Genomic DNA, 16,681 nt, shown 5'->3' on the forward strand with positions numbered 1-16,681 from the left:
CCAGCAAGAGAAACTCACTCCAGTGATGCTTGGAATATACAGAAGTGGGTGATGCTGAGGTTCCATGAAGTTGACATATAGTGACAAAATGCCTAGATGGTATGGGTTCCCCCTGCTGGTCTCAGGACCACAAATGATTGAGGCCCTTCAGAAACATGTTCCTGGAGAAAGACAGTTACATCCCTCCTTCACATATCCTCTTGTAGCTTCTTCTCCTCCTCTCTCCTCTCTTGCCTGCTCCTCTTCCAGGGAGGAGAAACAGGCATGTCCTATGAGGCTCTGGTTTTACTCTAGTGGGTCATGTGACATGTGACCTTGGGCAACTTAGCCTCTTCAAATCACTTTCCTTAATCATAATGTGACAACCAACACAATAACACTAGGTTTTAAAGCTGCCTCTGGATACTAAATGAATGTCTGAGAGCTGTTGAGTCTGTGCTTGGCCCCAAGGTGGTACCTGTGGCTATTGACCATCACCCTGCTCAGTCCCAAGAGGTGCTGTTGGAATAGGAGCTTACCGACATACTTTCCACGAGTAGCTGTTGGTCACTGCGTGAACTGAACAGACTAATCTGAACAAATGTCAATGGGTGGGGCTACAGGCATGGAAAAATGCAGAAAGAACTCAGTCCCAAGAGTTCAGTGGGTTAGTTATGTATGTGCTAAAAGCAGACCAATATGCCTTCACCAAAGTGCAGCTCCTTCCTTTGGCTTGCAAGGATGGGAGCAGCGAGCATTGTGTTTTATTCACAATGTTTATGTCTCTGAAAAACACATTCTTCAAAATGTAGTCCGATTTTTCAAAAATTCTATGTTTGTGTGTCTATGGAAGTAATTTACCTGAAGCCGGGTGGTGGAGTACACCTTTAATCTCAGTACTTGGGTGGCAGAGACAGGCAGATCTCTGTGAGTTCGAGACCAGCCTGGTCTAAAAGAGCTAGTTCCAGGACAGCCCCCAAAGACACAAAGAAACTCTGTCTCCAAAAAAAAACAAAAAACAAAACAAATAAACAAAAAAAAAACCAAACCCCCCCCCAAAAAAAAGGAAAAAAGAAAGAAAGGAAGGAAGGAAGGAAGGAAGAAAATAGTAGACTTGAATGTTCTTTAAAATGTATTCATAGATGTTCATTGTTCGTTTTACAAACGTCAAGGAACTTTCTGAAGTGCAGATAGATTCATGTGTATTTAAGTCAGACTTTCTGAGTCCAAGTTTTAAAGAGTGGCAGTTCTTTAGTTCTTTTGTACCTCAATGTGTGACAGCTTGGGAGGACTCTGTGCCTGCAAGCCAACAGCTCATCCTAAACGATAGTGTCTGGGTCATGTCACACACAGAAACACCTGGGAAAGCATTTGTGAAAGAATTAGCAGTAAATGCAAACCACTGTGAACAATCTAATTCCATGATAGTTTAAAATATATGTATGTGCTCTTTGTGTAAGCATGCTGCAAACTAAGATTGACTCAACAATGGTAGTCTCTGGATGATAGTGTGATGTGCAATTTAGCTTTCTTGGTGCTGTCACATGCTTTAAAGTATTCCATATTAGGCATCTATTACACATTTAACAAATGGAAATGTGCTTTAAAATTAAAGGTAAATCGATCATATGTGCAACACGGAAGACATCCTTAACTCCTACAGATACTGGAAGATGAAGGAAAGCTAGGAGCTCATGGAACCCAGAGTACCTCTCTGAAGACAAGATAAAATGTGAAGAGAGAGGAAGTGGCCTGCCAGAGGTTGTCCACCCTGATCAGTAGTGGCTAGGCTACCACAGACCTTCTGTCTCTGGGTTGGGGGCTCGAACGTTTGGAGTATTCTGTGCTGACCAGGGACCTTCCTCCCTCCCTTCCTGCTCTGTGAGGGTGACTGACAGACCACAGGAAGTGTGGTGATTCTGAGGGTGGAGAAGGATGTAATAGCCTTTGCAGAGAGACCTTTGCAGCTCCCATTACTCTCTCTGTGGGAGTTAGTAGGTCATTTGCAAAAGGCATGGGAAGAGCAGCTGATGAAAAGGTCTAATAATGTGGAAAATTGCTTAACCTTATCGCTCTATTTCTGGATGCTCCCCGTGGCCTAGGAACCGTTGAGACCCTGGTTTCCCTGGGAGGTTTCCCAGTTATGGATGTGGTTAAACCTATGAAATCCAGAGGAATTGGGGAGAAGGCCAGCTGGAGTGATGAACACAGGGCAATCAGGTCTATTATTTTCAAGAAATGGGATCATAGATGTGGAAGGAGCCTGGCCTGGCTTGATGGAGAAGACTTTGTGCTTTACTTCATCCTGAAGAGTGCTTCATCTTGAATGCTCCCAAAGAAGGAAGGCTCGTTATTCTTGTATGCTTAGGAAAGTCTTCTTTTACCTGCCCTGCAATCTGTCTATCCATGAGGCCATGCTTGCACTTAGTCTTTACAAACAATAGACACTGCCCTATCCTCACACTATCTTCCAACACTTGATAGCACTGCACAGCCTGTCCTGGGCAGACTGACTATCCTCAGAATACTCAGCTATTATTTTCATAACAAATGTCATCAACTCTAACTAGAAACACGAGATATTTAGAAATCTCTATTTAGCCTCTACATGATCAGCTGTACAAATTCAGGGCTTAGCACAGCTTGGAGACTATCTGTAGTGGCTTCATTTTACAGATAATGCAAACTGAGGTCCCCCTAGAAAACTGTCCAGAGAGAGAAAGAGAGAGGTTGAGTCCAGACCTATCTATCCCCCCACCCTAGTTATAGAAATTGAAGTAAAAATCTGCTCATTTCACCTGCCTCCTATTGTCTACAAGACACACGCATTTATTTTGCTTTGTTTTTGTTTTTCCAAGGATAAGGTTTCACTGTGTATCCCTGGCTGTCCTGGAACTCGCTCTGAAGAACAGGCTGCCCTTGAACTCACAGAGACCCTCCTGTCCCTGTCTCCTGAGTGCTGGGATTACAGGTGTGAGCCACCACTGCCCTGAAAGACACCAGCATTTCAGGCTCTTGAAAGTGCTTGGGAAATTTGTTCTCCAAAATATTTTAAACATTTCTCCATCAAATCCTCTTTATGCTGTCTTTCACTAAAGTAAGGCACAGCACAGAACTGTGCAGCTGACAGGAAGAAGGGAGGTTCTACTGTTAATGAAAAGTGACACTCAAAGTCCTCCTTGCTTTTACAGTCAGAAAATTATTTTCTTAGAACACCAGCCCAAAACAGATAGCACACCTCTAGAATAGCTCAGACCAATGCTTATAAGCCTCAGTTACCAATTCAGCTTACAAGAGCTTCCTGATTTTGGAACCGAGGGTGACTTTGCCCGGGACCTGTGGCAGCCTGTGCTTCAGTTTTACCCTGTTGTGTTCACTTTCAAGTTTCATATCCTTTTTTCTATTTGGCCTCATCCTCTAAGAAAAGAAGAAGGCAAGGCCCGGAGAAGTCAACTAGGCACTTCAGACCCCAGCCACCCAGCAGTCACATGTTTTGAAGCGACATTCCTCCTTGCCCCCACCCACGACAACCTCCCTCTTCTCTCAACAAGGTATTGCGTTTCCAGTTCTGACGCTTGTTTTGGCACACACCATGAGCTTCTCCCTGCCCCCTGCTGCTTCCTGCTTTGCATGGGTGCTAGGCTCCTTGTGTTCTCCAATCACACGACCCTAGGTTCTGATATTTACTGGGCAATTAGGCGGCTGTGTGGCTTTTTGAACATCGACAATTCTTCTGCCTGCATCCGAAGGTTGGAAAGAGAACCCGGCACTCAATGGTGGCCTAACATAACCCTAGCTTTCAGTTCAATGTCATGGCACATGACTGTTTAGTATTCTATAGCATGGTCCAGAAAGAGGAGGCCACAGCTTATACTTCTCTCATGCTGCACACAGCAGGTGTGCAGGACTCTTTCTGTTATGGACTGGGATTTGGCAGCAAATCTACAAACAGTCCCAGCAGCATGTAAGGACAGCTCCTATTGCCAGGCTCCTTTCCCCTCCTAGATTCCTTGCCTCAGTAATTATCTTGCAAGCAGGCCCACCCTGTCTCCCACCCTTCACATCTGTCAGCTTGCATCTCAGGATAAGGCTCTCATTTGACAGACCCTTGCTGTCCAGGCAAAGAAAACTTTATGGTGATGAATCCAACACAGAACTTATGTAACTAGCATGTCAACAAACAGGAGACACGGAGGGGCAAAGGAAAACAAAGCTACATGAAAGGTGAGAGACAAGGAGTTGTGATAGGCCCATGATGTTCTTGTTTCCCAAGCCCTTAAAACTGATCCAAGTTCTTAAGCATAGCTAAAGGGGCACAGATATTGTAAAGGTCTCCTTTAGCTGAGAATTGATGTTAACCTTCATAGCTGAAATTCTAACAAAGTGCATTAGAAGTGTCTTTAGCCAAGAGTATTATACAAATAATAATGGCTTATTTATTAATAGCTTTTCCTGCCTACTTAATTTATAAATGACAGGCATGTTTTTAATATATGCTATATTTAACAGTATGTATGTATGTATGTATGTATGTATGTATGTATGTATGTATGTTAAAACTGTGAGGAATTCTAACCGAAGTTGTTTGAAATTACTTGCTGGTTATAAAGAGTCAGGGGATCTTCCAACTTCCCTAATGCAAGGAATAACCTAGTAGATCATTCTTAATGAAGCCAAATTCTTGTTCCTTACTCAGAATATTTGTTTAGCCCCTGATCTTTGTATAAAAGTATGGTACAGCCTTGAGTATGGTATATAACTTAGATGAGGGCAGAGCTCAGTGGTGATGCTATCAAGAGAACATAGCAGTTCCTGGCAGGCAGTCGGGCTCCTGGCTTACCCCTGCTCTAGCATCTTTGTTTACTTACCTTGAGCAGTTCGTTTCCTATATTAGGCTTTCAGGCTGTTCAGATTATGAGCTCTTCCAAATCCAAGACCTTGTGAGGCTATGGGGTATGTGAAGAAGATATGGAGAAGCTTGCTGTACCTTCAGACATGAGGTCCAGAGGAGGAGGAGACTGTGGTATGAAAATGTTGACCAAAACGTGTTTGCACAGAATAGCATACATTGCACTTTGCACAGCATGGGCTTAGCCTCCCTTTGAGAGATCAGTGCTCACCAGAGGACCCGTCACTGAGCTTTTGAGAAGCAGAGGAGGCAGGTGTTGGAGACCTTGGACAGTAGGGGAGAGAGAAGTAGAGGCAGCTTTAAGAGCAAAAGGAATGGCCCTGGCTCTTGCAGGCTGATCCTTTCCAGCCTGGTGTTGCCAAGGAGGACGATCCACTCTTTGAAACCTGGGCCATGCTCTGGCTCCAACACATAGGCAAAAATAGAATGGGGCTCCGAGAAGAAATGTGTTTACTTTTGTGATTTCCCTCTGTGCCTCTTAACAGTATTATAATCTCTCTGCAAACAGGCAGTGAGGGCCTGCGGGCCTCACCTCTACTGATAAACTCTCCCAAATAATTCGTGCATGAACCTCAAGCCTTAACTTTTTGTGGCAACTACCTGGGCAGCTGGAACTCAAGTTTAGAAGGCAGCATGTGATGAAGAAGAAGAAAGAAGAAGGGCTGAGGGATTGTCAAAACGAGTCAATTGGGGACAAAACAAAACAAAACAAAAATCCTCTCCTAGGTTTCAACAATACAGCATTTGAAGTAAATAGCAAACCCCAGATGATTTATACTTTCAAAGCCTACAACAAGCTTTCTGCTAAGGACTACTTTATCCTGAGGGGTAATATGTCATGGCTCAGCTTAATTTTGGCTATGATTTATAAACTTGAGGGATGCTACTGGAATTAACTGGGTTCATGTCTGCTGCTAGACATCCTATAATGCATGGGAATGCCAGGCATGAGAAAGCCTGATTTACACAGAAGTGCAGAGAAACAGGGGAGAGGAGACCGGGACAGCGAGAAGGGTATGAACTATTCACCAGCTGTGTTTAAAAGCTTTGCTCTCTATGACCAAGGTCTCCGATTTTCCTTAGAATTCTGAGATTCTTGAGTGGCTTTACTAAGAACATCTTCCTCATCCTGGATACACCAAGCCCTACTGCAGTACAAAGGGCACTACTGTAAAAGATGCCAATGATATAAATCCACTGGATATGTATAAGGCTGGAAGGTGGGTGGCAGGAGCATGTGGGACAAAACATATGCCCATAACTCTCTCTCTCTCTCTCTCTCTCTCTCTCTCTCTCTCTCTCTCTCTGTGTGTGTGTGTGTGTGTGTGTCTGTCTGAGTCAGGGTTTCCGAGGTGACAGCACGGAATAACAACTGTAGGACACACTGGGTTATGCTGAGAGCAGGCGGAACTGATTTGGGGCACAAGTAAAATTAGGGAAGACACAGGTTTGCATCCAGAGATCCAAAGGCACACAGAAGGGCTAGGCAATCTGTGCATGCCATTCTTGTATCCTTCCACCATTAAGCCACTCAGCAGTTACGACACATAGTTACCTGTGGCTTCCAGTGGGTAAGACAAGGGCACTCCAGAGTCAAGAGGTTTTGGAGAAACAGGTGCAATGAAATCATGGTCAAACAATTTATTTACTGTAAACTTTAGACTTTGCTCAGAAAAAAACAACTGAAGCTGTCCCTCAGATCCCTGCCTACAACACTCCATTTGAGCAAATAAGTGGAGCGGGGGAGAGTGTATATTCACAGCAGAAAGGTCCAAGACACAGGATTGTCAAGTCCAAGGGTACAGGAAGGAAAATTTCCTTCAGATACAAATTACTAGCAGCAATATATAGTATCCCCTAATACTTGACCAATGAGGTAGAAACATGGAAAAATCATCTAAACATACAGACAGTCCTCTAGAACCAACACACTTCAGACAGAAACTTTTAAGTTCCATGCAAAGAGGAACTGAATTGCACAAGAAACAAATAAGCATTCAAACACAGTTTCCCTCCTTCTCTCTCTTTCTCTTTTTTGCAGCTTAAAAAAATAAAATAAAAAAAAAGGGCAGAAGGATGCTCCCCTTCTGCAAATCTCTATACAATTTTAGTCTAAAGTTATTACACTTAAGTTAAATAGTCTGGTTAGTGTCTTAAAAAGCAGAGCGCCTGCATTACAGCGGTGAGTCATTTGTACTACAGTTCCTCCCTTGGGAATCAAGGCTAAGGCTGGGCACAGTACCTTGACAGTTCACAAAGCTTTCGGTGCCTGGGGGGTCCTCACACAGCAGTTCACTTTCTTTTTCCTGCCCCAGCTGACATCCACTGGCCTCCTCCATGTACTCTGTTTTGCCATTACTGTTGCTGGAGTAGCCGTTCCCATAGGCTTTCGCAGAAGACCTACGGAGGCATAGAAGCTCCTGGAAGGCAATCCTGAAATCTGGACTCCGACAGTAGATGAGGGGATTGAAGGCAGAATTGACATAGCCCAACCAGTTAAGGAGAATGTAAACTTCCTTAGGGATGAGGTTGTCCTGGATCACATGCACGATGTTGACAATGAAGAAGGGAAGCCAGCAGAGGGTGAATGTGCCCATGATGATGCCTAAAGTCTTGAGGGCCTTGTGCTCCTTTAAGCAGAACTTGGAGGACCTTCGGAGTCCGTGTCCACTCCGCCCATCCTGCTCCACCTGGCTGAGGTTTTGGGAGTGGAATCTTCCCTCAGACTTGTCTATCTTCTGGAGCTGCCTTTTGGCCACCTGGAAGACCCTGGAATAGACAAAGACCATGACCACTAGAGGCACGTAGAAAGACACAATGGAGGAAGCAATGGCATAGGCCTGGTTCGTGAAGAAGTCACAGCAAGTCTCCGTGTGATAGCAGGCGATGGCTTCCCGGTGGGTGGCACGGTACCAGTGCATCTGGATGGGCAAGAAGGAGGTAAGGCCGGATACAATCCACACCATTAGGATGACCATCCGGGCCTTATTCTTGGTCAGCAGGCTCTGGTACTTGAATGGCGATGTGATAGCAATGTAGCGATCCACTGCTATCACACACAGGGTCTCAATGCTGGCTGTGACGCATAACACATCAATGGCAGTCCAGAACTCGCACCAGAAGCTGCCAAAATTCCACATTTTCATAAGGATGTGACTGGCCCCAAACGGCACCACCGCTAGGCCCATGACTAGATCAGCACACGCCAAGGAGGTTATGAAGTAGTTGGTGACCGTCTGTAGTCTCTCGAACTTGGCAATGGCTGTTATGACCAGCACGTTGCCAAACACGATGGCCAGGACGATAACCGACATGAGGATGGCCATACCTACCACCCATGCTTCGTCCCGTTCCTGAGTGATGTTGTGGTCTGGCGCATGGCTTCCGTTGGGTGTCAGCAAGAAGTCACTATCGTTCCCGGGTGGCCCCATGGCTGGCAGACTAGCAGGTGAGCTCACAGGCTTTCAGCCCCCTGGCGCTCTCAGCGGGTGCACCTCCGACAGGGTGCAGCCGGCCGAGGGCGGACTCCTGGAAGCTTCATTCAGAGGCTGTAGATAGCTGTGCTGGGGGCGCGTCCTGGACACACAGCTCGTGGGTTGCTCGGGGCTCGCGATGCTTGCTAGCTGCAGCCTAAACCCTGGAGAAGCAGTCTCACAGTGCGCCCTGCCCGTTATGTGCACCGGACTTTAGGAGAATTGCCCGGTGACGTGCAACAACTTTGAGCCAATGGCACGGTCGCATGCCCGGAGGGGCGAGGCACCAAGGGCCAACCCTCCCTGCCTAGCCCGCCTCCTCTTGGGGTTGGTCCGGGCGGGGCCCCACTGCTCCCCAGAGGCCAAGCCACCACTCCCTCCCAGCTACCCTAGCAGGGCCTCAGAGACAGAATTCTGGGGCTGCTGTGCAATCCATCAACCAAGCACACTCTGGAAGTTCTACCTGTCCGTGCAGGTCACCTCTGCGAGCTGATGTCTCTAGACGCCGGTGGCACACAGAGCCTTTTCCTTCAGGAACAGAGCAGAGAGACTGAACAAGCTCACTGGAACACGCACACACAGGCACAAACGCACCCAGCCGACATGGGCATGCTCAGACTTATTCCGAACCACAGTCACAGACACCAAGACACACCCGCGCCCGCTCACACTGGAGACGACAGCTGTTTCCTGGTCCAATGCAGAAAGGTGGCTATAAACAAACACAGGGACTCCTAGAAGCATGCAGACAGAAACGCACGCAAGCGCTCATGGGGAGCTGCGGAGTGCGGGCCATTTAGACACTCATGTTCACATCCAGGTACCACCCCCCTGAAGCACTCGCAAATGACATCCTCTTTTTCCATTCCCAGACTCTCAGTATATTCCCTTTCAGTTATTTGGCAAGAGCACAGAAGGTGACTTCAACAGCTAGTTTCTCAGCACACTTTTTGAAAAATATGTTTCAGGATCCTTCCCCCTTGAGAACTTGCAGGCACAGAGGAAGTAATTTTACCCATTGCATTCCATTGGAATCGAAGTATTTACGCATTTGGGGGAGAGTTTCTTTTCAATTTTTGGGAGTATGGCATCTTTTTCTTTTTATTTGGTGGATATCTGAGGATGCTTTGAAAATGAAAATGTACTATTTTCTTTTTAAATTTTAAAAGTTAAATTAAATTAATCTACTTTATGTGTATGCAAGTTTTATCTCTACGTATGCCTGTTCACCGTATTTGTGCTTATTTTGGAGGTCAGGAGAGAGTATCAGTCTGTCTCCCTAGGACTGGAGATACAGAAATGTACCCCCTCACAAGCCGACCTGTGGGTGCTGGGAGTTGAACCCTGGTCCTCTGGAAGAGCATTCGATGTTCTTAACTACTGAGCAATCTCTCCAGTCCAGATAATTTTTATTTCAAACAATTTCTTCAATAACTCCATTGAAACTATAAAATATCATTTCATGTGTTGTTGCCTGGATAATTTGTTAATCTTTTGAGCTGTGCCATGTGAACCTGCTACTGTTGGACTATTTCTGCCTTAAAAAACAAAACAAACAAACAAACAAACAAAACAACTCCATAATTCCATGTAACTCATTATATTAAAAACATGCTTTCTGGAGACCATTTTAAAACTACAGAAAGTAAATAATATCTGTTCCATCTCTTGAAAAAAAACAAACAAAGACTAAGATTCATGAAATACTACCCTGTGCGTTATGACTTGACTGTTGAGGGGGAAAAGTAATTTTCTCAGTTTGATTTCACATGTGTTATCTTTGACAAACTGCAAGTCTCTCACACCGAATGACCAAACATAATTTGCAGATTACATAATATCATAACAATGGCTGACATTTACGGAACATTCTGCTATGCCCCTTTTGTGCATTATTGCATTAATCCCTCCCACAGTCTCATGGGGGTATTTTTAGCTCAGTTCTCCAATGGGGCTCAATGGGGCAAATAGCTTGTCCAGGGACACTGGCCAGGCAGTACCAGAAGCTGAATCTGAACCTACATCTGTCTGATTGTAGGATCCATTTTTATCAACCTTTCTAAGGTACTGTGTTATTCCATGAGAAAAAGTGGGGGCGTCTAGAAGAAACCCACAACTGGGATTGGAGCACCTGTGTTCCAGGTGCACCTTGGAACTTTTACTCTTGTTTTCCTTAGTCAAACCACAAAGAATGGAGCAAATTCTCTCAGTCTGGAAGGGGGTACGTGTGTGTGTGTGTGTGTGTGTGTGTGTGTGTGCAAAATGAGAAAGTGTGATAGTGTGATAATCATTTTCATTGGAATTAGTAAGAACCAAATGCGACAGAAACTAGGAAAGTGCTGTTACATAGATAAATATCAAACCAATGTGAGTTTGCTAGAGAACTTTGTATCATTTACTTAATCCTTTAGAACAGATTACTAGTTTCCTCCAGCAGAACTATAAAACACTTTAAGAAAAAGGTTAGGTGCAATGTTTACTTCAGAAATGAGGCTTGGAAATGAAACATCCATGGACCATTTGACTGTCTTCTGTTGCACACAGTGGCTTTTTTTTTTTTTTTTTGAGACAAGTGCCTCAAAATATTCCTCATAAAACCCACAAATATCAATTAAAGATCTATTATGTTCACATAGTTTTAAAAATACACCCACCTGATATTTGTGTTTTCCAAAATTGGCTCTGGCCTGATGCATTTTAGGAAGAGGCTTTGTATTATGCAACAACCTTCCTTTAAATACACATCTACCCTGAATTGTGGAACTAAAACATTTAAAACCTACTTCCTGTTTGTGTAGGGTGTGGAGTAAATAAGTATGTAGTTTATTCTTACCCCCCCCCCCACACACACACAACAAAAAGGAAGGCAAACCCTTTTTAGGAAAAACACTGACCAATCTTTTACTTGGTAAACACTTAAGTTGCCCCAGACTTTAACTAAATAATTTGGGAAACATCTTTTAAAAACCTTACGTATACTAAATCAAGAAGAGGAAATAACATTCAGCAAAAAAGGAGGTCCTGTGACGTTTCCCAGCAGTTTTGACAAATAGACATACTCTTTCCTCTTGTGGCAGGAATTTCAGAATGTTATCTTTTCTTGGACCTCCTTTTAGAATTCTAAGTCTAGACACAATTAAAATAGGGAAGAATGAATTTAGCAGATCATTTAGTCTATTTCCTTTAGTTTGAAAAAAAAAAAAAAAAAAAAAAAAAAAAAAAGAGGACCCTAAAGTGAAAAAGTGCGGGAGTTGTCCTGTTGAAGGTGTTAAGGAAGTTAAGAGTCCAGCTCTGCCTCCTGGCTGCACTTGTTTTCCGGACCCAGCACCTGTGACTCTGCAGTGAATGAGACTGTTATGGCTGCTGTCGTGGAGCTTGAGACCGTACAGAGGTAAATCATACTACAGTATACTAAGCCACCTTTATCTGATGTAAGGAAAGTTGAGCTCTTTTACGGTGATTGATAGTGTCTAATTACATATTTTGTCAATCCCTTAAGACACTGATTTGTCATTTCCTGCCTGCCAAACAGGAATAGAAGCCACAGTTTGAGTTTGATTTATCTAATGAGTGTTTGAACAGGAGCAGGGCTTTGTGCTGCCAGAGAATGCCCTCACACCAACCACTGGACAGCCAAGGAACCTCCTCCTGGGTCTCAGTTCTTGGGCAGAGAAACATCTGTGAAATTCCTTTGTTCAACATACCTATCTCTTAACAACATCTCTAGACAGGGTTATCTCGCAAAATTGATATTAAACAAAATACATGTAAGTACTGAGCATACTACCTTCAAAAACAGATGGTTATTCCTATTGTCTTATCTTTTTCTGTGAATTAAAATTAGATATAGACTATATATTTGTCTCATTATATCATATGTGTAAAAGGACCCTTTGGACATGAATAACATGCAATTTATTTTTCATTTGAGTAATGATGAGAGTAAACAAAACTCCATTCCCTTGATAAAAGGAACACAATTTCCAGGGAGAAGACTGAACCTGAAAATTATTAGTAGCATTTGAGCTACCTAATTCGGTGGGGGTGGTAATGGTTTGGGGTGAATCGTCTTAACTTCTTACACAGTGTTTTTTCCAAAGTCTTGGAGAACCATCTCTAGTGAGGAGAAACACACCAGTTTTTTGTTTTTGTTTTTGTTTTTTGTTTTTTTGTATTTCTCTCACTGTCCATATTTTGAACTAGAATCTGTCTTCATTTATGCCTATGACTTTTAAGTCTGCCCCCTAGAGGCTACTCAAAACAATCTCTCTTTTCTAAGGCTCTTGACAGCATCTCTCCTCTTGAGATTTGGTATCCCTAGGTCTGGGATATCCTGGACCACTATGAGCCAGTTTCTCCCCACAATGCTTCACTTAGTTAATGATATTAGCATTGATACCTGGACCATCCTAGAACAAGTTATCAGTCACTTTGCAATCACCTTGGCAACCATGAAGTAGAACAGAGCAACCAGCAAAGCTCTCCAAACAGGTGCTTATGCCAGATGAATTTAATTTCCTGCTATGCTTGGGTTTTATGAGAGACATGCTAATAAATCCTCTACATCCCAGGGGCATTGGACAAAAGGAGATGGCATTAAATTAAAACAAGGGAGGGAGAGAAGGGATAATTCAGTTGACCATATAAAAGGACTCTTTGACCTGAAAATAATTAATCATTCAAAGGGACTAAACATCAGCAGCTTTTCTCAATTGGGATTTTGCAAGAGAGTTGAACCTCACAGAAAATTCCTAGTTCTGCTAAGCTGGTACAAAAGTGTCCTCCTAAAGACACAAGAGAGGAGTTGTAAGTATATGCAATGTGATGGATACTCAAGGCTCAGTGTGTAATTCTCTTTCTTTGTAGGACTCAAGGGGTGCTGGGAATCTCCAGGAACGAGGCTGAAGAAGGTATGATGTGATGTGTGAGTGATGGCTGTATGAATGGGAGGGAAGTACTGAGAGCATAGACAGGGCATGAGAAGAGGATGAGCACACCTTAGATCTCATTCCAGAAAAGCCATGGAGTTCTGAGTAACCTTAACAAGTCACCTTCTCTCTTGGAGTCTCAACTGTGACCTATGTAATGGGGAGCTTTCCACCAGAAATGCACTAGCTTGCTGTGGGAGGAAATGACTTGAGGGCCATTGAGGAGATGAGTTCCTGACTGTGGAGAGCCACTGTGGTGTTGGCAAGGATAATTTGGAATCCTGCAAAACAATTTGTTTACATCCCCACCACTCATATTGTTTCTCACCACCTTGACTTTGCTGTTCTGAGAAGCAGGCATATCATGATTTCCTAGATTACTGACTCACCTTAAAAACTCAGATACCCCTATTGTTTTAAAAGAAAATTTTATATTCAGTTCTAACCACACACCGAGAAGTGGTACCACCCACCATAAATAAAGAGTAACCATGAAAACAAAACAATGTTAGTCCACTCCAGCTTGATTTTGCTGCCTGTCGAAGTTCTGAGCCTGAGGTAGGCTCTCTTCTTGCAAAAAGAAAGATTATTAAGTGCCAGAGAGATATCAGGTTATTTTAGTACCTAAAGAGAGTGCTTCCATGTATCCTAAAACACTGAATGATGATTGAGAAGGGGATTACTCCTTGGGAGTTGAGGAGGTAATCAGTCCTAAGTAGTGCACTGTCATCAATGGGTAGATGCCGAATTATTTAAAATATTTTTATTATTAAGAAGCCAAAGATACCTCAGTATGAGACTACTGCTAATGGGACAAAGTACTGTGAATAGGCATGTGCTTTGGAGCCAGACTGATGCTCTTTGGGCAACATGATTAGGAAGATGAAGATGAAATCTTTTCTACAGTTGCAGAGGGACTGGGAAGCATTTTGAAGCACTAGGCTCGCACAGGGAGGGAGAGAACCATGAGGCTTGCAGCACAACAACCCAGAAAGTTATAATTGGGTTTAGATTGGGCTAAAGGGATGGGTTAATGATGTGGAGGGTCATTGCCAAACAGGGTATAAGAATAGCAGGAACCTAATGTGAGTGAGGAAAGGAAGGGGAAGAATTCAGATGGGACCACATAGAGTTTGAGGTCTTGGTTAGACACTGAAATGGAAGCTAAAAATGTAATGACTCAAAGGTAAGTGGATTTGGAAAGAGATGTGTGTGGGTGCTTCACTATGGTGGAAGTGTTCAGAGGATAACAGAGCTCTCAGATGTTTCCAATGGTCAAATGAAATAATTTATTTAACAACTTAGTGCAGTGTTTCCAAGAGGAATGCTTATCAGCATTGTTGTCACTGTAGTCATCATCATCATCATCCAGTTTCTGGGATAGATTCTATTTCAGCAAATCCTATTCATTTTCTAAAGGGCAGTCCTTTAAATGAATAAATAAATTGGTCCAGCAGGAAAGGACCCTGCCTATATACCAAATTACTTATAGTAGACTTAGGAGAGGTTTTGCATTAGATTGGCTGGCAGCTGCATTCAGGGGGAGAATTTGGTGGCAAGTTTTGAGAAAGTCTCAAAGGGAGAAGCAGCTTAGAGGAGAAGGAAGCAAAGAGCTAGGCAAAGTTTGATGCTTGGAGCAGCATTGGAACAACCCTGGAGCCAACTGCTTCCTCCAATTGTTAGTGGAAAAACCCTGAACCAGTTACTTAATCTCCCTGTGTCACACTTTCCTTATCTATAAGTGGAGCTGTTGATATCTCATGACCTCATGGGTTGCTATGAATATCAAGTTAGCATCAGTGATGTGGTCAGGATTAGTTTGGCCTCATGTGTTGCTATGAATATCAAGTTAGTATCAGCGATGTGGTCAGGATTAGTTTGGCAGACAATTTGGTCTACATTAATTACTGATATTAAGCCAGGAGCATCTATGGAAAGGCCTATTATTGACAGAATTCAGAAAACATGCTACAGAGAAGAGATGGACCATGCAACTTGGACTGAAAGACTCCCATGTGCAAACTACCTGGTGCTGTGGCCTGAGGAAAGGAGACGCAGGGTCTTGTGGGCCCTGGAAGAAAGAAGCAAAGGGGTTGTGGTGATCAAGCCGTATCAGTTAGAGGAGAGATGGGAGGAAGCAGGGTTGATGGGGAAACCAGAGGAGATGAACTATATCATAAGAAAGGAGAGAAGAAACATGGTGGTCTTTCTCCAAAGCAGTCTTCTTCTGGGGCACAGAAGGAAAATAACTTCTGGGGTCAATGCCTTAGTTACTTTTCTGTTGCTGTGGTAAAACACCATCACCAAAGGCAACTTTTGGGACAAAAAGAGTTTAATTTGGTTGGCCACCCCAGAGGTGTAAGTGTCCACCATGGCAGGGAAGCATGGCAGCAAGTGGTTGGCATGGCAACAGGAGCAGGAAGTTCAACCATAAACTGGGAGCAGAGAGATTCAACTATCAAACCCTCCCCTGGTGATGTACTTCCTTCAATAGGGCTGCACCTCCAAAACTTCCCCTCAAAACTGCTACCAACTGTGAGTCAAATGTTCAGATATCTGAGCTGTGGAGGACATGTCTCATTCAAATCACAACAGTCAAGGAGAGGTCAATGCGTTCCAACTGTTTCTACTGACTGTGGGGCAGGGAACATGCAGAAACCAGTCCTGGTACTTCCTTGTACTATATGACAGTCCCTCACCTGGCCTCTGCTTCCAGATACATAAAGTGATAAGGTCAAATCAAGAGACGTTAAGATCAGTTCCTAGTACATTGTAGTCAATTGGAACTTATTATGGACTCTGAAAAACGATAAGCATATTGTTCTGTTGTTGTTCATCATGTATGTTATATACCAGGAACTAGACTTGAGCACCTTCATGTCATTTTCTTCCATCATCTTAGGTTTTATTCTCATTTCTGTATAACCTTGCAAGAGAGCTAAATCTATTCCCATTCGTGAACTAGAGAGGAGGTTTAAAGACACAGGGCAGGTGATCTGCCCTTCTAAACTGCCTCCATCTGGTCACAAGCCTCAGTCTCAATCACTGTCATAGGACACAGTCCCAACTGTCAACAGCAAGGCTATACATTCTGACTGCTGTGGAGGAGGTGTCCTGGTGACAGGATCTCACATTTGAGTTTTTCTGCACCATACTGGAGCTAAGGGGCAGTAGTTTCCCATTGCTTATGGGAACAAGGCCAAATAGTCAAGGTTTTGAGCCAAGTGCCCCATTCATGATTTCTAAAAAGAAAGGCGGGATACTAGAGCTTGGAAGTTGTTGGCCACAAGCCTCTGGGCTTTGCTCATGCCCCTTCCCCAACTGTCTTCGGTCACCTGCTTTTCTCATCCCCTGCACAGCTCTCAACCTCCTTGCCCCAACACACACATGCA

At 43.8% G+C, this 16,681-nt stretch overlaps 1 protein-coding gene across 1 annotated transcript; it reads right to left on the reverse strand.

The window, feature by feature from the left end:
* Positions 1-6,514: 6,514 nt before the first annotated feature.
* Positions 6,515-8,526, reverse strand: Adrb2 (adrenoceptor beta 2). The gene has a single exon (XM_051200920.1). It carries the CDS (start codon positions 8,317-8,319, stop codon positions 7,063-7,065), a length of 1,257 nt encoding a protein of 418 aa, XP_051056877.1. The 5' UTR covers positions 8,320-8,526; the 3' UTR covers positions 6,515-7,062.
* Between the last annotated feature and the right edge of the window lie 8,155 nt (positions 8,527-16,681).

This window comes from Phodopus roborovskii, unplaced genomic scaffold (genome assembly GCF_943737965.1).
Source record: "Phodopus roborovskii unplaced genomic scaffold, PHOROB, whole genome shotgun sequence".
Lineage (NCBI taxonomy): Eukaryota > Metazoa > Chordata > Mammalia > Rodentia > Cricetidae > Phodopus > Phodopus roborovskii.

What these genes read in the sequence shown, in the direction of transcription:
- Adrb2 (XM_051200920.1), bottom strand. Translation starts at nt 8,319, where the DNA reads ATGGGGCCACCCGGGAACGATAGTGACTTCTTGCTGACACCCAACGGA.